Raw genomic sequence first — 21416 nt, 5'->3', positions numbered from 1 at the left:
GGCCCTTAGCAACTTAGTCAGGACAGCTAAGAAAAACCCCCATGTGACTGCAAGAAAGCTACAGGATGACTGATGAGATCTGGTACAAGTGCTTCAGTGGCAACTATAAGACATGCACTGAATAATCAAGGACTTCATGGCCGGACCCCAAGATGCACTCCACTCTTGACCTCAAGGAACATCAAGAGTTGACTAGAATATGCCAGGAGGAATTTGGATAAAACTACAGAGTTCTGGGAGACAGTTCTATGGACTGATGAAACCAAACTGGAACTTTTTGGACATATGGACCAGCTGTACATCTGGCATGCAAAAGGTCAGGCTTATGACCAAAAGAATACCATCCCCACGGTCAAGCACGGAGGTGGGTCATTGATGATGTGGGGCTGTTTTTCTGCGGCAGGAACTGGCAATCTTGATCGTGTACCTGGCATCATGGATTCCCAGAAATACCAGGTCATTTTAAAGAAGAATGTGATGCCTTCTGTTGACAAATTAAACCTTGGTGATCATTGGATCTTCCAGCAAAACAATGATCCCAAGCACACCTCCAAATAAACTAATGCTTGGTTGGGGAAAAGATGCTGGAGTATCCTGGAGTGGCCTTCTCAGTCACCAGATTTAAATCCAATTGAAAATCTTTGGTGGGATTTGAAGGAGGCAGTTGCAGCATGGAAGCCATCAAACATCACTGAGTTACAGACTTTTGCATGTGAAGAATGGGCAAAGATTCCAATCGAGAGGTGTAAGAAGCTTGTCAGCACTTATCGAAACAGTTTGTTAGAAGTTATAAAAAATAAAGGACACTCCACAAGGTACTGAAGCTGGGGGTTAAATAATACTGCACATGCTGTGCAGAGAGTGTTACAAGAGTTACAATTTTCATTTAAACTTAAAAGTTAAGTCAGCTTCTGTTGTCAAACTTACTCATATGTATCAATAAATATTTTTTGTTATTTCACAAGGTTTTTTTTTCTCATTGATTTTCATTCTTTTATCAACATCACTATAATGTCTTTTGAGGTGAGGGGGTTGAATATTTCTGATTGCAACTGTGTGTGTGTGTGTATATATATATATATATATATGTATGAGTGTGTGTGTGTGTGTATATATATATATATGTATGAGTGTGTGTGTATGTGTGTGTGTGTGTGTGTGTGTGTGTGTGTATATATATATATATATATATATATATATATATATATATATATATATATATATATATATATATATATATATATATACACATACATACATACATACAGAATATACAGTGTAATTTGTCTGCAATGCTTCAATAAAATGTTGCCTTTGGCATTGTCAGACTGTGTGTGTTGATGGCTAACATGATTTCTCTGCCCAGACGCGTTTGCTGGCTCCTTCCACACCATTAACGGGGCGTAGGTACCTGAAGGAAAAGGAGGTGCTCATAACACCGGTCTCTTCAGCTACTCAAAGTGTGAGTCGTCTGCAGAGCATGGTGTCTGGCCTCTGCAATTCTCCTAGTGATGCTCTGCTCCAGATCTTCAAGTAAGTCTTCAAAGTAACGGACACCTTTGTAACAGCGCTAGCAATAGTAGCTTTATTACTTGTTTCAGAGTTGGAATGTGCTACTTATGTTTCTCTGAATATTGTTCTCTTTTTCAGTTATTTGATAATATGCCAGTAACCATCAATGTTAAATGAAAAACAGTATTCTTACTTGTCGTAGTTCAGTCATGCAAAATAGTGTGTTTATATTTTAAAATCTTCTAACACATTTTCAAACCAGTTTTGGTTTAAAAATGCACATTGGTGATTGCCTCTTGAGAGGGATATGATATAAGTCCTGTACAATTTTCTATGACATGGCTTTGTGGATGTTCACAAAGTTTGCTACTTCAGCAAAATTAGATAGGTTTCTTGCAAACACTAAGTTAATACAACTGACTGTATTTACAACTTTATTATTTCTTATTCTGACTATTCTTCTTTTGCATATTTGTAGCTACAAATAGTTCTAGGTCTTTAAAGTAAATTTAAGAAAAAGACAACCTGAGTTTTAAAACAATTATATCAGTTTATTTATTTAGTCATCCAGAAGTATACATAGGCCTTGATTCATTATTTGCAGGGCTTCACAGAGGGCGAGGCTTACAGAGCCGTTTGAGATGAGCTAGCCATGAGGAGACGTTGATATGTCTGAAAAATGAATTTAAAAAAGTCATTTGCTGAGCATTTTCTTCAAGGATTTTTTTTTTATTATTGCCCTAATTGAAAGCAAAACTTTTTGGAAGATCCACAGTAAGAACATCACACAATCACCATTTATTTGACTGTTTGTATGATGTGGCTGCTTCAGGGGCTCCTTGCCATGAATTCAACCCTACTGAAGGGAAATGTCCTGTCATTAGTATGTGACCTGAAGGGGTAAAAAAATATTTTCCCTGTAATCATGGACACTAAGCACATCACACAGGGAAACTGCTGTTTTAGGCCATGTCCACACTAATCCGGATATATTTGAAAACGGAGTTTACGTCTAAAAAAAAACGCTCCGCGTCCACATTATCATTTTCAAACGTTTTCCAAAAGTTGCTTATCCACACTGAAATGTATGAAAACGCTTACATCTCCCTACTGCGCATGAGTAAAGCTTCAACCTGCGTCATTTCCACTAGGCATTTATTTACTTTCGACTGCATCACATGACTAAAAATGCGTCATAGTATTCAAAAGCCTCCGTCTTCACAGTCCACACTAAGACGCGAAGATGGCGTTTTCAAATTTATCCGCTTTGGACGAAAGGCCAAAACGGAGAGAAAAATATACGTTTTCAAACGAAAACGTATTAGTGTGGACATGGCCTTAGTTGTCATACCTGGAAACTCTGGTGTTTATTACAGAAACTGCTGCTAGAAAGTGAGGATATCCAAAATTATACAACATTAAGTAGTTTTACCTGAGACAGGGTTCCCACGCGTCCTGGAAAACCTGGAAATCCTGGAAAATTAATGACCATTGTTCCAGTCCTAGAAAACACATGGAAAATGAGAGAAAACATAAATTGTCCTGGAAAATTATTTATCATTTAAAGAACAGTTTACAACTGGTCAAAATAATTAACATTAACAGAAAGCGCTCTGAGGGGGCACGGTGGCTTAGTGGTTAGCATGTTCGCCTCACACCTCCAGGGTCGGGGTTTGATTCCCGCCTCCACCTTGTGTGTGTGGAGTTTGTATGTTCTCCCTGTGCCTTGGGGGTTTCCTCCAGGTACTCTGGTTTCCTCCCCTGGTCCAAAGACATGCATGGTAGGCTGATTGGCATCTCTGGAAAATTGTCCCTAGTGTGTGATTGCGTGAGTGAATGAGTGTGCCCTGTGATGGGTTGGCATTCCATCCAGGGTGTATCCTGCCTTGATGCCCAATGACGCCTGAGATAGGCACAGGCTCCCCGTGACCGGAGGTAGTTCGGATAAGCGGTAGAAGATGAATGAATGAATGAATGAGAAAGCGCTCTGTTCAGGGACGCTGAGTTTTGACAGGTTTTTTGTTATGCTGTTTAATCTTACTGTTCTAAACATGTTGTAAACATAAGGCGAAGGCTGGTAACTTATAATAGGTTTACTTATATAAACTTAAAAACACGTTTGCAAATGTGATATTGATTTTTGCAACAGTTCACTAAACAAGAAGTTACTAAACAGTGGCGTTTCTTTGAATATGCGTTTATTAACGAATCATTTGTGAAAGTGAGTCAATGACACATTTATAAATACCGAGAGAGAAAGCATGACTTCACCTTACTGTCAAAATCAAATGTCTATTGAAAAAGTGTCACAGAGAAAAGTGAGGAGTTAGCAGCACTAGAACTAGAAGTTTGGAAAACATGCAAGAGAATTTGAAGCAACTAAATTAAAAAGTTCAAAAGGATACTGTTCATTGGAGCTTAATGCAGTGAATGTTTTAGACAGACAATTAAATGTTGTTTATTCCGTTTGGGAACGTTTCTGCAGTTATTTTTCATAATGCCGTTTTTTTTTTTTTTTTTTTTTTGAGAATGCAGTTGGGGAAGAGGGAAGGAAAAGTTTAACAAGAAGGGCCTTAGCAGTTGTTATAATGTGTTCAATATAATAAATTGAAGAGTTTAACTTCAGAAGCTCTGTGTGTGTGTATCTGGTGTTTTTCTAATTTTATAGTTAAGTAATAAAAAAGCCATAAAGTTGCCATAAAAAATAGCCATAAAGTTGTTTTTAAGACTTCTGGAGAGAAGAACATATTACTTTAGGCCGTGAATCTGTGATCTTGTCTTTTTTTCCTAAATTTGAAATGTCCTGGAAAAGTCCTGGAAAATGATCTCTGGAAAAGAGTGGGAAACCTGTGAGAAAGTATGTGAACCTCTACAGCATGAGCTCATTTAAAGCAACAATTGTCTTCACTACACAGGCTTATTGACATGCACCATCCCCTAATCAAAGGACTGAGGAAAAAGAGTTCACAATGCTAGGAAGGTTTACAAAGCCATGTCTAAAAATGTTTGGCCTCTACTGTGGCAGATAAAGAGACAGGAATTTAACACCCTTGTTACTCTCCCAAGGATCGGTTGGCCAGCAAAAATCACTCAATAGGCATGGTGTATAATATTACGCAGAGTATTACGCATTGTGTAATATTAATGTTTCTGAGTTGGAAAAATGTTCCAAAATGAATCCAAACTAGAACTTTCTGGTTTAGATAAACAGTGTTGTGTTTGGGGGGGAAAAAACTAATTCCGACATCATAACCTGAACTGAGAAGCATGGAACTGGCCATATCATGGTTTGTGACTTTGGGTTCAGGACAGCTATTATATGGTTATTGGTTATTATAATTGATTCTTCTTATTATTAGGTCCAAACCTCCCAATAGAAGTGTTGTACTTGGATGAGGATGTGTGTGGATATTTTTTTTTTTTCAAACTTTTGTAGTGGCACTGTATTTTTTTTTCTATTCTGTGCTGCTCTCAAAACACAGTAAACAAAACGAGGAGGTGAACACTGCTGTATGTTTTATTATATACCCAAAATGTTGGCACAAGTGCAAATATGTCATCATTTGAAATTTTTCTTTATTAGTATTGTCCTGATTTAGCAGCAACAATTTTAGCAGCGACTCTTTATTAACATACGTTGTACATTGTGTGCATTTTTACCCTTTTTTAGGTCTTGTTCTCGTGACCCAACTGAAGCCATTTTAAATCGGGTGAAGAAGCTAGGAGAGACTTTTAAACAGGCCTACACCAAACAAGCAGATGATCTTCAAGGAGCCCATATGGGTTAGGAAACTTGTAATAATTCACGTGATATGTATCTATCCGGCATGTTGTCTAATGTGTATTGTAAAGAGCTTTCGCTTTTCTACTACAAGCCTGCAGCCTGCCAGACATTACTGAAATTTGTGTGTGTAAAATGTTGGCACGAGTGCAAATATGTCATCATTTGAAATTTTTCTTTCTTAGTATTGTCCTGATTTAGCAGCAACAGAAAAAAATAATAGCCATTCACACAAGCCTTGCACTAGAGCCCTGTGCAATTGAATTACAATAATAAACTAGAACGTACATTTCCTGAAGAAAATGTGAATGGTGCTTGTGTGTATGTATGTTACATGTTTGTTTGCACACAGATACATGCCAAGGGCCTCTTCATACACAGTGTGCAACAGAATGTATACTATAACGTATCTCCTCCAGTTAGTCTTGGGTTGAACCCCGTATCTTATGACTCTGTTAGCATTATGCCAATAATTCTGAAATTGAACAAATTTTGTTTTGTAAGATATATGCAGTTGTGTTTCTATCTAGGTTTGTTGCATTGCAGCACAAAGTTTTTGCATTTCAGCACATATCTAAGTGATTCTCACTGTTCCTATAGGTTCATATTTGTAGACAAGCAGTTACATACATTCATGAAAAAAAAGTGCACAGTTCTTCAGAGTTATGATTTCATTTAACTTTTATAACTGAACAAATAACCTCAGATTGCAATAAAAAACAAGACAACAGATTTTAATTAGTAAAAAGTAACAGAAACCCTTGTTTATAGGAGTGAGGTGAGGACCTGATAAATAAAATATGGGTATATTTTATTTTTCTCATGACTATAATGTATACACATGCATAATACTTGCATAATATTAATGCATTTCTTAATTATTGGCTGTAGACTTTGCAGAAAACCGTCTGAAGATAGCCGAAATTCTGTATTTTAAAATTCTGGAGAATGTTATGGCTCAAGAGATTAAGAGACTCCAGGGTAAAGATATGACTGTAAGTATTGTTGTAGATTACAGTTTGATTTGATTATTTTTTTTGTAGTGCAAAACTGAGAAATAACATCGACAAAATCTAGCACATTAAAACATGCACATACACACTGCTATTGTCAAAATAGTTAAGCCATTGTATTGAAAGTTATTACAATTCCTATTTACTTAAAGCTTTTCAATATTTTTCTTTTGGCAAACTCTTGGCCAAAGACTTGATAAAAATGCCTGAAGACAGTTGAAATTTATGTTGCACTGTCTCATATGTTGTTGTTCCCCATGTAACAGGTGCTATTAGAACAAGATGTGTTCCACTGTTCTCTTTTGGCCTGCTGTCTGGAGATTGTACTGTTTTCGTACAGTTCTCAACGAACCTTCCCTTGGATTTTAGAAACCTTCCAGATTAGACCATTCTACTTTTACAAGGTCAGAGGTCAGAATATGTATGCTGTTAATGATCTGCTCTTGAAACTATTGTCTGTTGTAATCAGCATAAAATTTGAACCTAACTAATTTTGCAGACCAATCTGTCCAGGTTTTAGTTGCAAGAAGTATTTTTTTTTCAGCTTCAAAAGTTGTGTTTCAAAGGTTATACTAAGTAATTTAATGTCATTTAATAGATTGAAAGTACATTTAGATTTACATGCAGTTATGTAATCAGCAATAGAGTGCATAAAATCATGCAGAGATGGGCCAGCAGCTTCAGTTATTGTTTATATCATACATCAATCAGGATAGTGACCTCAGTACGTGGTAAAGTCCTGCTCACCATTATTGGCACCCATGAAGTTTATGTACATTTTGTGGAATATCTACTGAAGGAAATTTATCAAGTGAAACAACATATTGCTACAGATAGCTTGTGTTTGATACAAAACAGCAAATGATAAAGAACATTTAAAAAGATAAACATTATGAGGAAAACACAGAAAAACATAATGCTTTCCGTGTCAATGGTATTGGCACCCTTTGCTGCAAATCAGTATGGAAACCCAATTTGGCACACCCGTTGCAAATCACAAATGAGGATCACCTGTGGTGAATTGCCTCTACCCATGTGACATGAATTAGCCAATGAATGATCATTTTGGTGAAGCCACCTGTTATTCTTTTTAAAAAGCCACCTGTTATTCCCTCTTCATGTGTGACAATGGTAAAGACAAAGGAGCTGTCTGAAGACACCAGAAATGCTATTATTTGCAAGCACAAGACCTCCAAACGATATAAGGCCATCTCCAAAGACCTTGGTATCCTTGTTTCAACGGTGCGTAATGTTGTAATTAAGAAGTTTTCCAGGCATGGAACTGTCGAGAATCTCCCTGGACATGGGGGGTAAGAGAAAAATTAATGACAGAAGTCTTCAAAGGTTGGTGCGAATGGTGGAAAAAAACACCACGTCAAACATCTAAAGACCTGAAGACCAACCTGGAGCAGTCTGGTGTAATTGTTTCAACAAGTACTATACGCGGCACACTAAACAAAGCGGGGCTTTATGGGCAGAGGCCAAGGAAGACCCCATTGCTGAAGAAAAGACATAAAAAGGAACGATTGGTCTTCGCGAAAGAGAACCTGGACAAACCTCAAGCCTTCTGGGACAATGTTTTATGGACAGATGAAACAAAAGTGGAGCTTTTTGGTAATGCACACAAACAGTATGTTTACAAATGGCGCTATGAAGCCTTTAAGGAAAAGAACACCATACCAACAGTCAAGCATGGTGGAAGATCCATAATGCTGTGGGGCTGCTTTGCTGCATCTGGTACTGGAGGTCTTGACCGTATCACAGGCATCATGAAATCAGATTATCAAGCAATTCTAGAGCGAAATGTTTTGCCCAGTGTAAGGAAACTTGGTTTGAGGCGAAGATCATGGGTCCTCCAGCAAGATAAAGACCCAAAGCACACCTCCAAAAACATGCAGGAATGGTTGAAAGGGAAAAAATGGACTGTTTTTCAAAATGGCCAGCAGTGAGTCCTGATCTCAATCCAATTGAAAATCTTTGGGGGGAGCTGAAATCAGCCATTGGAGAAAGGAACCCTGCAAATGTTCAAGAGCTTGAGCATATTGCAAAGGAAGTGTGGGAGAAAATACCACCCGAGAAGTGCAAGAAGCTTATAGATGAATATAAGAAATATTTGGAGGCTGTTATCGCTGCCAAAGGGTGTGCAACCAAATATTAAGGAGGGGTGCCAATATTAGTGCACATGCTGTTTTTCTGTTTTTCCCTTTGGAATTACAATATCTATGTTGAAATAACGGGGGGGCACGGTGGCTTAGTGGTTAGCACGTTTGCCTCACACCTCCAGGGTCGGGGTTCGATTCCCGCCTCCACCTTGTGTGTGTGGAGTTTGCATGTTCTCCCCGTGCCTCAGGGGTTTCCTCCGGGTACTCCGGTTTCCTCCCCCGGTCCAAAGACATGCATGGTAGGTTAATTGGCATCTCTGGAAAATTGTCCCTAGTGTGTGATTGCGTGAGTGAATGAGTGTGTGTGTGTGCCCTGCGATGGGTTGGCACTCCGTCCAGGGTGTATCCTGCCTTGATGCCCAATGACGCCTGAGATAGGCACAGGCTCCCCGTGACCCGAGGTAGTTCGGATAAGCGGTAGAAGATGAATGAATGAATGTTGAAATAACAATTGTCTTTGTTAAATTACTTTGGACCTCCAAATAAAAGCTCCTGCTGATATAAATTTGGTACATTTTCCATTTACTTCTGAAGACATTCACTCAGTTATGCAAAACATGAAGGGGTGCCAATAATGGTGAGCAGGACTGTATGTTTGTTGGTACCAGACAGGCTGGTATAAATTCCTGATCCCGTGTGTGTGTGTGTTTTTTTTTTATGTGGAATACACTCAGCTATTTTTTTTATTTGTTTATTTTAAAGAATTACTTTTTTTTCTCACTGAATCATTTGTTAGTGAATTATAGTGTATAGTGAATTATTTTTACCATCACCGAATTGCCATTTACATACCATTGGATGATAATAATAAGCTTCTCAATATGTGTATGTCACTGAGAGAAATTACTTTAAATTTGGTTGTAATGTGTTGTGAACTACTGGGAAAACACATTAAATAAGTTCTTAATTCAGCCTATAATTCCATGCAGTGGAAATATATTCAAAGAACATTTTCTCATTTTAACATTACCTGAGTGTGAAAACTGCATTATGTCTCAGTGGATGATAAAATAACTGAGTTATCTATACATATGTCTGCAGGTGATAGAGGTGTTTATCCGCTCTGAGGAGGGCCTTTCAAGAGACATGGTGAAGCACTTGAACGTTATCGAGGAGCAGGTGCTGGAAAGCAAGGCTTGGACCAAAGACTCTGTACTGTGGGAGGCATTACAGAATGCTAATTTTAAAGTCCCTACTGTAGCAGAGGTATGGATACAGTGAACACAGATTTGCTAATTCATGTTCACAATTACTTAATCTCCTTTGTGTAATGTAATTAGGGTTGCAAAGGGGCAGAAAGTTTCCGTTAAATTTCCGGAAACGTTCCACGGGAACTTAATCTGGGGAATTTTGGAAATATTCAAAATTGGAAACTTTACGGGAATTTATGAAAATTTATGTGAATTAATTGGAAATTTATATAAACTATATTATATACAAATCTAAATAAACATTTTGTTTGGTCAAAAGCAGACATGCATGCATGCAAGGTAATACAAATTTTAAAAATGACGTCTTGACTGATTTCATTGTAAGTAGAACTATGATTATTTCATTGAGTAACACAAAAGCATAATAAACATTATTATGCTTGGAATAAACAAACTTAATTGTAATAAACATTATTTTATAGAGGATTTTTTATTTCAGGGGAGTGAGTGTGTCGGGGAGGGTCATCAAATTATCTGTGCATGTGGTAACGCTAATTTACTGCTTATTAAGAGTTAGTAAGGTAGTTATTAAGTGTAGGTATTGGGTACAACTAAGAACGCAGAATAAGGCAGTAATATGTGCTTAATAAGTACTAATAAATAGCCAATATTCTATTAATATTCATGCTAATAAGCAACTAGTTAAATGACCCTAAAATAAAGTGTTACTGTGCATGTTATTGAAGAATGCAAGTACATGCAGTGGGTTTGGCCTCAATGGCCCTCCAGTAAGCAGTGTGCTGTGTGCAAGTGACAAAGGAATGCAGGGTACAAATTCAACTTAAATTGCATAAAATCTTGTTTGTTTTAAACAAAATTATGCTGTTAAGATTTTTTTTAACTACATTTAAGTTCCTTGTTATAGGCAACTCTGCATTTTTTTAAATTCCCAGTTTATTTCCATATATTCCCGTTAATTCCCATATATTCCCTTTAATACCTATATATTCCCGTTAATCCCCATGGAAAGTTTCCAGCCTTGAAAATTCCCGGAATTTTGCAACCCTGAATATAATATATATACAGTGGGGCTCGAAAGCTTGGGCACACCAGGTTAAAATTTGTATTAATGTGCATAAATATATATATACACACACACATACACAATTAATTTGTTGTTTCTCATTATATATTATTGATTAAGAAAAACAAAATTAGTAATAATAAAGATAATATCCAAGTATCTTTCTGTCTGTCTGATTCTGTATCTATTTTGTCTGTATGTATGTGTCTTCGTGCCTGTGTCTTTTGTAGGTAAATTTTCCTAGTAGCCTTGATTCAGGCCGCAACAGCATTAGTGGTGGCCCCATCCACCTTCCTCTGGTGGCTCTGTCGCCCATCATGCACCCACGTCTCAGAGAGGTCCGCACTGGCATAGGCTCAAGTGCTCGCAAAGGTATGGTACCAACACAAAGCAGAACATGGTCATAAAAGTGCTGCATTTTAGATGTAGTGTACATCTTTTTTTTTTTTTTAATTTACATTTTTTTAGATGATTATGCACAACCTGATGGGTGTCTATCAATGTGCACTTTATTGAGAACACTATACTAATACTGGGTAAGGCACTGCATGCTACAGTCAAAGCATTGAGACTGAATTTCTGCATTGCACTGCTCCCACATGATTAGCTGATTAGGTAATTGCCTGAGTGAGTAGTTGCGTACAGGTTTTTTTTAATAATTATATAAATATATACACACAGAGCATTTTATTCGGAACATGTCCAAGGATTTCAGTGTATAGAACGATACAGAATTGCCCTGATCATTCCAGAACTTTTAGAGAGGCCTGCACACACATTCACTCGTCCACTCACTCACTCGCAGGAAAGGTGTTCCTAATAACATAGTGTATATACTGTGTCATTACTGATAACAGTTCACTTAGGAATTATTTTGCTGTAGTAACTTCAAATACCAAAATTTAATATGTAGCGATAAGATGACTTTCCATATAATTACGATGACCTGTTTATCTTTTGACATATGAAATGACATATCTTATGACATAAACCGGGTGTCCTCTTATTTGTAGTATAATTTAGCCTAGTCTCTTGTTGTGTCTTTTCTTTATATTAAAAAAATCTGAGTGTGTGTGCCCTGAACAGAAAAATCTGCACAATAGTTTTTAACAAACAAAATTCAGACACAGATCATAAAATTAAACATTCTCAAATTTTTCTTGTCTCAGATGCTCCTCCATCTCCCATCTCTCTCCATGACCGCTTCAGTTCTCCAGCAGCAGGCAGTGCCAAAAGGCGTTTGTTTGGTGATGATGCACAGCCTCAGTCCCCAGTAAAGCGAACATCCGTCACACCCCTGAAATTCATACCCAGCACCTCTACAGAAAACAACAACCAGAACTCATCCACAGCAACTGTCATCTCCATGGCTACTACTAATGGTCAGCAACTCAACATCCCTTTTCCAGGTGTGTATGTATTTATGTATATGCGTGCATGCGTGTGTGTAAAAAAGTAATTTACACACAGCGGAGATCAAAATTAGGGAGCAATTTATGAACACTTGATTTGTTTCAGGAATAATGTAATCTTCATTGCTCAACATTGAAGGATTTTTGTTGTGGTTCTAGAAAGCTAATAGAACAGTGTGTTACTAAATAAATGCAGTTTATTGCAAAAAAACCTTTATTTTGTAGGAAACACAATGATCAGAATAAAAGAACAGCAATGACTGTAGCACAGAGAAAGATTACGTCTAAAATTTCTAAAATACAATTAGTAGGATGTGTACAGGCCCTTGCTTTGAATGACTTCAGCACATCTGTGGCCACAGGACCTCACTAGTCTCTCACACTGCTCTGGTGGGATTTTGGTCCTCTCTTCTTCCAGTCTCTTTCAGTGACTGTACTGGGTTTCTTGGCTATAACATTGTCACCAAGGATTTTCCAGAGGCTTTCTATTGGGTTTAGATCAGGCCTCTTGGCGGGCCATTTCATTATTATAATGTTTTAAGCTTCAAGGAACTGCTTTACCTGTTTTGCTGCATAACAGGAGGCATTAGCATAGACTTTTAATTCCTTATGCTAATAAGAGGTTTAGTCACTGCAGAGTGGGCTTTCAGTTTAAACTCTTACTCTGTTCAGCGCTGAACTGGCTAACAATCCCAGCTGCAGTGTTGAACCGATCTCAACCGCCTGTTGAGATTCTCCGCATTATCCTGTCCTCTTTACATTTGTCGTTTGTGGACAACACGGCTTTTTGGGGGACTCGAAAGAGTGTGTGATATGGTAAAGATGCTATTCTAGAAATCACAGATTCGGAATGACCAACCTCTCTCGCTATGGCTGAAAGGGTCATCTGTTTGGCCTTCATCTGTACAACCTGCTGCCGGAGGGTTTCATTCACTTTAGAACGGCTCACCATCTTGCAGTCAGAAAATCTGGCACCCGGTGCTAATTTCTTTAATTATCTGACTAACCCTATTTAACTGGCTGCCTAATTTTCCAGTTAACACCAATAACAGGAAGGTATCTCTAATGAGAAAGAGAAAGTGTTCTGTAATGAGATTTGAAAATAAGACTTATAATAAAAAATAAGATAAGATTTTTTTATTCTGTGAAAAATAAGATTGAAAAATAAGATTTTTTTATTCTGTGCTTCAAAATATATGTAACTCATGAAATATGCTTTAAAAAAATGCTATTTTACTCCTGTTTAGATCATTTCAAATAGAAACATTAAAATATATTAGAGAATTAAAGAATTAGAGAACAACCTACAATTTCCTACATGTGTATACGTATTTGTTGTTTTAATTGATATATTTATGTTGCTATTGTATGTTTGTGTCACCTGTGTTCACCTGTGTTGATTGTTTATAACCAATTATTTATATAATGTTAATTCTCCACTTAATCACTTTTCAAGGACCGATGAGCTCATGCAAAAACTCTGAAATCATTTTAGTTGAATTTTTGTTTCTGTTGCTAGTTAGAAACTAATCATATGCAATGCCTAATAAAGATTATTGCACTTTTTGCAGTGAATGACATGGGAAGTATCACGGTTATCCAGGTACAAGCAAACCAGCTAAACCCTCTGACTGCCCAGATGCTGCTTACCTCCCCAAACAAAGCCCCAGAGGTTCATACACAGCCAGCCAACAAACCACGCCGCACAGGATCTCTTGCACTCTTTTTCCGCAAGGTGAGGTGGAGTACAACAGTCAGCTACCTGCTTTTTCTGTTTTGATCAATCAAAATGTGTTTGTTATGTCTCCAAAAGGCAAAATAAGATACTACATATGAGTAGGATTTTTTTTTTTTTTTACAAATAATTACATTTCACTTACATGGATCAATTACAAAATGAGACGATTAGTATACGTTCAGTATAATTACCAATTAATTATTCAAGTTAGAAATTGGTGCTTGTAGTACTTTTTAAACATTTAGACTAAAATTACTGTTGAAGAATTGACCATCAAAATAAAACTATTTATTTATTTATTTTTGATAAAGGTGTATCATTTAGCAAGCGTGCGTCTCAGAGATCTATGTCTAAAGCTGGACATATCAGCAGAGTTAAGGAGCAAAATCTGGACATGCTTTGAGCAGTCCTTGGTCCACTGTACAGACATGATGAAGGATAGACATCTGGACCAGATCATGCTCTGCGCAGTCTACATCATATCCAAGGCAAGTAATAGAATAGCTTGAAGTGAATGCATGCATTGGCAAGTTCTGTGGTTAACTATCACATACTGTACCACAACAGTACCCGGTCTTAACACTATAAAAGTATTTAAAAAATAATTTTGAACAGAGCACGTATCAGACAGTAACACCTTGGCAACAGCTCTGTTGCTGAATTTATAAAAGATGATCTCTTTCACAGATCTCAAAAGAGGAGCACTCTTTTCAAGACATAATGAAATGTTATCGGAGTCAGCCTCAAGCAAACAGCCATGTAAGTAACACCGATTTATTATTTTTTTTAAGAACATAAGTGGTGTGGAAATAACTGTTTATGACTATGTGCCCAGATATACCGCAGTGTGCTGCTGAGAAAAATAGCTCACGATCAACAGACTGATGAAAAAATGGAGGTTGATCCACCAACAGACCAAAGTACTGATGCAAACCTGCTTTCAACTAAAAAACCTTTTTATTTTTCCGTATAAATACTTAAATGTTTTGCGTAATAACAGATCCAAGATTTATTGTATTGCTTCTGTTTGGATTCAGCCACCGTCAGGACAGATCCTGGTGCCAAAGCAAAGGCTGATAGGGAATCAGACGAGGACAGGGGTGACCTCATCCAATTCTACAATTCTGTTTATGTTTTGAAAATGAAATCTTTTGCTCTCAAATATGCTCACCCAGCAGCTGACAGAGTATGTATACTTTTTTAAATAATTTATTCTGATTTCGATGATTTTATGTGGAACTCTTTCTTTATTCTTCACTTTTCTCATGAACCCACAGGTGGATGCATCCCAGTTATCTCCATTCCCCTCACTGAGAGCTCAGCCTCTTTCCCCACGGCGAATATCTCAGAGACACTCTGTCTATCTGTCTCCTCACAAAAATGGTTCCTGCCTCAAACCCAGCTCTGCTTACACATACAAGTTTACTGGCAGTCCATCTAAGGTTAGACTTTTCTCACACGGCCATTGTTTTAATGTTCATTTGTTTGTGATTATTTACTCTTTACTTTCCTTCAGGAGCTGAGCGACATCAACCAAATGATCCGTCAGGGAAGTGTGAGCAAGAAGAGAGCTTTTACCATGGAGGGAGATGAAACCGAGTCTCCCACCAAACGTTTGAGCCAAGAAAGTGAGGATGTGCTGCTCAAACGTCTACAGGATGTTGTGACTGAGAGAGCCAATCACTGACTTTAACACACCTTTGATGTGTGTGTTCCCTGTTGGTGGTGAAGTTGCAACTACTAAAATTTGGACTAGTCACAGCACAGTGACGATGCAGCATGATCATAACATTTGGTTACGGAATTTTATCTTGTGCGCTATGGTATTTGAAATGTCACACTTACAAAGTTGAATCTGTATATATTAGGGTGTATAAATGGGGCTTTATTGATTATTTTATTGACCACATCTTCACACATTGTTCTTTGTGGTACAAACCCATGTATCACTGTATTGTGTTGTGTAGTATCTACACATCAAGAAGTATTATTATTTTTCTAATCCAAGATGTTATTCCATTTAAGTAGAGGAATTTGTCTGATGAACGTCTATAATAGTGTTGGTACATAATGTCATACCAATCTAATCTTCTTACGCCTTAAATGCTTTGGTTAAAACAAAGTGAGTGCTTACATGGTCTTTAATCAGTCTCTGTGATTGCTCTTATCTCTTATGTTCATTTCTTTTATTGTTTTGTTGAGATTTTCATAATACCATTTATTCATTTGGAATATTCTCAGGAACAGCCTTTAATCTTTGGACCTGAATAATTTTAGGGTGAGAATAAAGCTTTATACTTCTGAAAATATTGTTGGAAAAACAAATAGGGATTTGTGCATGATGTTTGCTTCATCTTTCTATTTGTTGTTTAGAAGAGTGATTTTTGTATTTCTTGTAATCTCAACCAATAAATTATTATTGGTTAAAAAGCTTGTAATTTTTTTGAAACCAGGAATCCATATACTATGCAAATATGCATGTCTAAAGGACTCTCATTGCTCCCGTGTGCAAGTGAGACTTTGTATCCTTACATCTATGGGCAGAAGGTAAAAATGTACATTTTACAGCATTTGGCAGGTGATTTTAAACAGAACAATTTACAGAAGTGTTTTTTTAAAGTCTCTCAATGAATACATTGAGACTGGTTCATCAGGTCACAACCTACCACATATGCCATAATACCATCAGTAATACGGCAAAAAAATTAAAGCACTCGGACAACAGACGGAGTATGGTGCAGTGCAGGTAGCTTTAAGAGCTTTGACGTAAGACAGTGGTGGTTCGTTTTTGGCTTTGTAGTGGTGTGGGAGACTTCAGTAAAGTTGGCAAATCACACACCTGCATCCTGAATTGCTTGCAGAGGCAAACCTGCAAGGATTGAGTTACGGTAGTCCAGTCTCGAAAGGAAAAGATACTAAACATTGACAATGTTGTCAGTCAGCTGTATGATCTGGTCTTAGTCAGCAATCAGGTCTGTGCTGAACTCAGAGTTTACGATGACCCATTAGTTCCTCAGGAGCTCTCAGGTTGCACTATTATAAAATGTTGTAGAAAGGCCTTTACATTATTTACTGTAGAGTGTCACCCCAATGAGTTTGAGGTTCCCTTCTGAGCCTTTAAGTTAATATTCTTTAAATTAATTTTAAACTTTAATTGTATATATCCATTTATTTATTTATCCTTATTTTTTTTCTTATATATTTATTTCTTTTTTCTTTTTCTTCTGTTTCAATAATTCTGTAAAGCTGTTTTGAGACAATGGGAATTGATAAAAACTATACAAATAAATTAAATTGAATCGAATTTAACAATACCTAAGTGACCTTTGTAGATAAAAATTGATGAATCCTTCTGATATTTTAAAGGAGAAATGGTGTCCGATTAACAGTGTGAGAGAAAAAAGACAGTTGATTATTACACCAACGTATGTGCAGTGACTGAAGGTGACGTCCTGCCAGACAACAATGGCGTCTGAAGGAGGTCAGGAGAGAATGGATTGTCATACACATAGTAGTATAAAAAAAAAACCCATGTGAAGATATGACTTCAACATGACAATGAATATAGAAGTACAGATGAAGACAGAGTACTGAGCCTTGTATGATGCGAGTTGAGCTTCTGTGTAGAGCAGGTGCTGAGCCCCTCCATGTCACCTGGAGGTACGAAGCAAATTATAGCCGTGCTGTGTTGTGAATTCCACGAATCTTGAGGATGAACAAAAGAGTTGACAGTTTGGATGATATGGCAGCACATATCTGTTGTACATTCCATATGCTACATACCTTACTGCAGTAATAGTTTTATAATAAATCAGAAGATCATGGGTTTGATTTTTTAATTATGAACCCCATCACTATGCCTCATCCTCACCAAAAACTGGAAAATGCTGGAATACTCCTTGTGCAAATGTTTTGGTTTGGTGTTTCTCGTGGTATTTTCTAGCAAACAGTAAATCCTATTTCCCAAAATATAATGCAGGTGCTGCACATTCATGCTGAATTTGACCTTTATTGACAATCCTTGCAGCACTTCATGATGTTTATAGAAATACATATGTGAAAGTAAAAACCTATTGCACTTGTGAGTGTTTTGTTGTTGCCCTTCACCAAGTCAGCCTGTGAGAACTTTCTGGGAACCTTAAAAAAAAGAAAAGAAAAGGTGTGCCTTCATTTAATATCTTTATATCGGTTTGTAACACTAGATGACAAATTACACAAATACCCATTGCTTTAACAAATTCCAGGATTGTAAAATCGAATGCCATTGACTCCATCTGAAAGAATAGTAAAAACTTACTGATGACAGAATGAATGGATAAAAATAAACACATGAATGAGAAGATAAAATATTGATAAGATATAAATGAGGGAGACTTGCTTAAAATTATTATATATCTAATGGCAAACATAACATTCTTTTTTATCTAATGGCAGAGATAAACCTACAGTGCATCTTAAAGTATTATTAGACATTAATTTAAAATGTCCAAAATGATTTATTGTGTATTGAATAAACAAATAGAGTACATACTGGTCATTTAAGCAAATTACCCACCTATAAGAAGTCTAGACTGGTTGTGCTGGACTCAATAGCTGTATAGCTGAACGGTTGTACCCTAAAGCAAAATACACAAGAAACAACGAAGTGATTTTCAAGATGACATTTCAGTGGATGCCATTTATTGTTGTATACTTAAACTCCTGCAATAAACCACCATTAATGCAATCTCTTGTAAGTCATTTTTATTGCACAAGAAAAGATCACATACCATGGTTTTAATTGTGATTGGTCCACAAGGGAATACAGGAGCTATTTGAAAATAAAAATAAGAAAAGAAAAAACATCAACTTGTTACTGTGGATTTTTAGACCAAGATGACCTTTTACTTTTTTGTAGCCTTTTTCTGCAATGTACAGTGTACTTGAGAAAACTTGCAGAATTTATACTTGGTGAACAATGGCTATTACCAAATGAGCTGTGTTCTGTTTTACTTGTAATCAGAACTTCTGAGCATGCATATAGCCTGTTCTCCAAAATAAAACAACAAATCCAATCTCAGAAATTGTAACTGTTGAGTGTCAATGTATTCATTATGACCACAGGGCTCAGATTTAGAAAACAAAGAACCCACTTGTATATTTATGGTATAATGGGTGTTTGTTGACATGACAAGCATTGGTAGGATTGTACTAAGCACAACTCTTGAGTTTCAGTGTGCATATATACTGTGTGTGTGTTTGTACGTGTGTGTATGTATGGTATGTATGCATGTATGAGGAAAAAAAAAACTTGGCACAGCTGAGGGGCACTTGAATGTAGGGCAAGACTTATCTGTAATTTTTTTTTGTCTGTTGAGGAAAAAAAAACAACAATTATTATAAGCTTACCCAGACATATAACCACTGCCCTACAACAGTCCCATCTGAATACCTGAATACAGGTTTGTGTCTAACATTGATTTATCAGTTGCTAGAACATTTCTACTCGTATATGAAAGGTTAACACATTTGGAGAGAGGAAAATTCCCTGTCTCTTCTGTTGGGAAAACACAATAACGGGCAAGACTATGGATTACAACAGAACAAACAATTATTAAAAAATAAAATCTGCCAATTTAATAAATATCAATAAAGAAAGGATAATGAAAACACATCAGTATTACCATAACAAACAAGTAGACCTTAGGTCTGGACCCATATATTGCATATTTTTTTCTGATTTAATTGTATAGAAGCATGTTGACAGCATCCAAATCTGTTTTCAAACAAATGGTTCATTTTAGAAAATTAATACACATAACTACATATATTCAAAACACCTTCTGTGTATATACTCTGCTTTTCTGAAGAGTCTTAGAAAAGGTATAATTAAATGAAATTATAAAGCAAAGCTTAAAAAAAATACACGATGGTCTGTTGTGCTTCACAAAACAGTTTCAAGGGAGCAAATCATTGGTTACAGCAAACTTGTGGGGGAAATGAATTTGTATGTTGTTGAGAAAGCTTAATAAGTCAAAGACCCAATGGCATTAGCATTTTAGCACTTCTCCATCAGTAATGTTCATCATATAGGAATTCTCTCAGCCCATACAGTTTGTTTCCATAGTGTGGTTGGCTTTTAAAACTGTTTATATAAAAATTATTATTATATAATTTATCATCAAATTATTATTAGTTTATTGCTGTATTAGCAAGAAATGATTAAGTGTACTGAGGTTTCTGGAATACTGCACTTTTAAGTTTCTTTGATCAGTGCCACACAGCAACATATGGTCCTCTTCAAAAGTATTGGAATAGCAGGCAAATTCCTTTCTACATATAAATTATTTATACAGATAAAGATTAATATGAGAAGAAACATTTTTCAGCTTTCATATCCTGATATTAAGCCAAAATAATCACTAAGGCATCTTTGGTGCAAAAAAATATTTAAGTTGCTTAACAAATTTAGTTGGAAATATCAGGAAATGAAAGTTGATCTATCTCATATTCCCCTTTTGATGTCAAAACCAAACAAATTGGCCTTGCTGATCCAATTCTTTGAGATTTAGTAAAAGTAAAATAGTGAAACTAATTCGATCAGCCATAACATTAAAACCACTGTCAAGTGAGGGGACAGTGGTTTAAATTAGGTTTAAATTTGCTGTATTTGAAACAGAAAAAATAGACAATGATTTAAGTGACTTTGACAAGGGACAAAATATGATGGCTATACAACTGGGCCAGAGCATCTTCAAAAATGGCAGGTTATGTGAGGTGTTCCTGGTGTGTAGTGGTTAGTACCTACCAAAGGTGTTTTAAAGAAGAATGACTGATGAACTGGTTGCAGAGTCATGGCTGTTCAAGTCTCACTGATGTGCCTGGAGAGCGAAGACTGCCCATTTAAACTGATCTTACAGAAAAGGTACTATTAGTACAAACTAATGAGAAAGTTAAAGCTGACACTGACAAAGTTTTCACAGTGAATCACAGTATCCTGCATATGATTCTGCATAGCCACAGACTAGTCAGAGCTCCTACCGGCAAAAGCGCCTAGAATTCTTACATGAGCAACAGAACTGGACCATGGAGCAATGAAAAAGGGAGGCCTGGGTGATGAGCACTATAGAAAACATCTATTCATGTAGACATTTCTTTGACACATACTACTGCCCAAACATTGCTTCTGACCAAATGGACTTATTGGCAACGGTATTCCTCTTTTATGGCATTTACTTATTTCAGCAGGTTAATAAACCCTGCAACACTCTTCAGGAATGGTTTGAGAAACATGACAAAGATATGAAGATGTTGACCTGGCCTCCAAATTCCCTTTAATCTCAATTTGATCAAGCATCCATGTGATGTGCTAGACTAATATGCCTGATCCATGTTGGCCCTATATCACAACTTACAGGGTCTGCTGCTAACATCTTGTTGACAGATACTACAGCATACCTTCAGAGATCTTGTGAAGTCCTTGCATTAATAGGGCATAACTGTACTTCAAGCACAATATCAGGCAGGTGGTTTTAACATTATGACTGATTTTTTTTTTATTATTATTATAATTTTGAATCAATT

The 21416-nt window shown here is 36.7% G+C and overlaps 1 protein-coding gene across 1 annotated transcript in view; it reads left to right on the top strand.

The window, feature by feature from the left end:
* rbl1 (retinoblastoma-like 1 (p107)) overlaps positions 1-16266 on the top strand; it is a 29549-nt gene extending 13283 nt beyond the window's left edge. The window contains exons 9-22 of the mRNA XM_060868446.1: positions 1367-1533; positions 5183-5295; positions 6185-6288; positions 6573-6710; positions 9510-9674; positions 10934-11075; positions 11873-12112; positions 13687-13850; positions 14165-14341; positions 14541-14612; positions 14689-14773; positions 14891-15039; positions 15131-15295; positions 15370-16266. Coding sequence (XP_060724429.1) covers positions 1367-1533; positions 5183-5295; positions 6185-6288; positions 6573-6710; positions 9510-9674; positions 10934-11075; positions 11873-12112; positions 13687-13850; positions 14165-14341; positions 14541-14612; positions 14689-14773; positions 14891-15039; positions 15131-15295; positions 15370-15540 — 2052 coding nt within the window. The 3' untranslated portion in view covers positions 15541-16266. The remainder of the gene's footprint in view (positions 1-1366; positions 1534-5182; positions 5296-6184; positions 6289-6572; positions 6711-9509; positions 9675-10933; positions 11076-11872; positions 12113-13686; positions 13851-14164; positions 14342-14540; positions 14613-14688; positions 14774-14890; positions 15040-15130; positions 15296-15369) is intronic.
* The last annotated feature ends 5150 nt before the right edge of the window (positions 16267-21416 follow it).

Source organism: Tachysurus vachellii, chromosome 4 (genome assembly GCF_030014155.1).
Source record: "Tachysurus vachellii isolate PV-2020 chromosome 4, HZAU_Pvac_v1, whole genome shotgun sequence".
Lineage (NCBI taxonomy): Eukaryota > Metazoa > Chordata > Actinopteri > Siluriformes > Bagridae > Tachysurus > Tachysurus vachellii.
The sequence above is the reverse complement of the archived record's forward strand: the minus strand, read 5'-3'. Positions and strand labels throughout refer to the sequence as shown.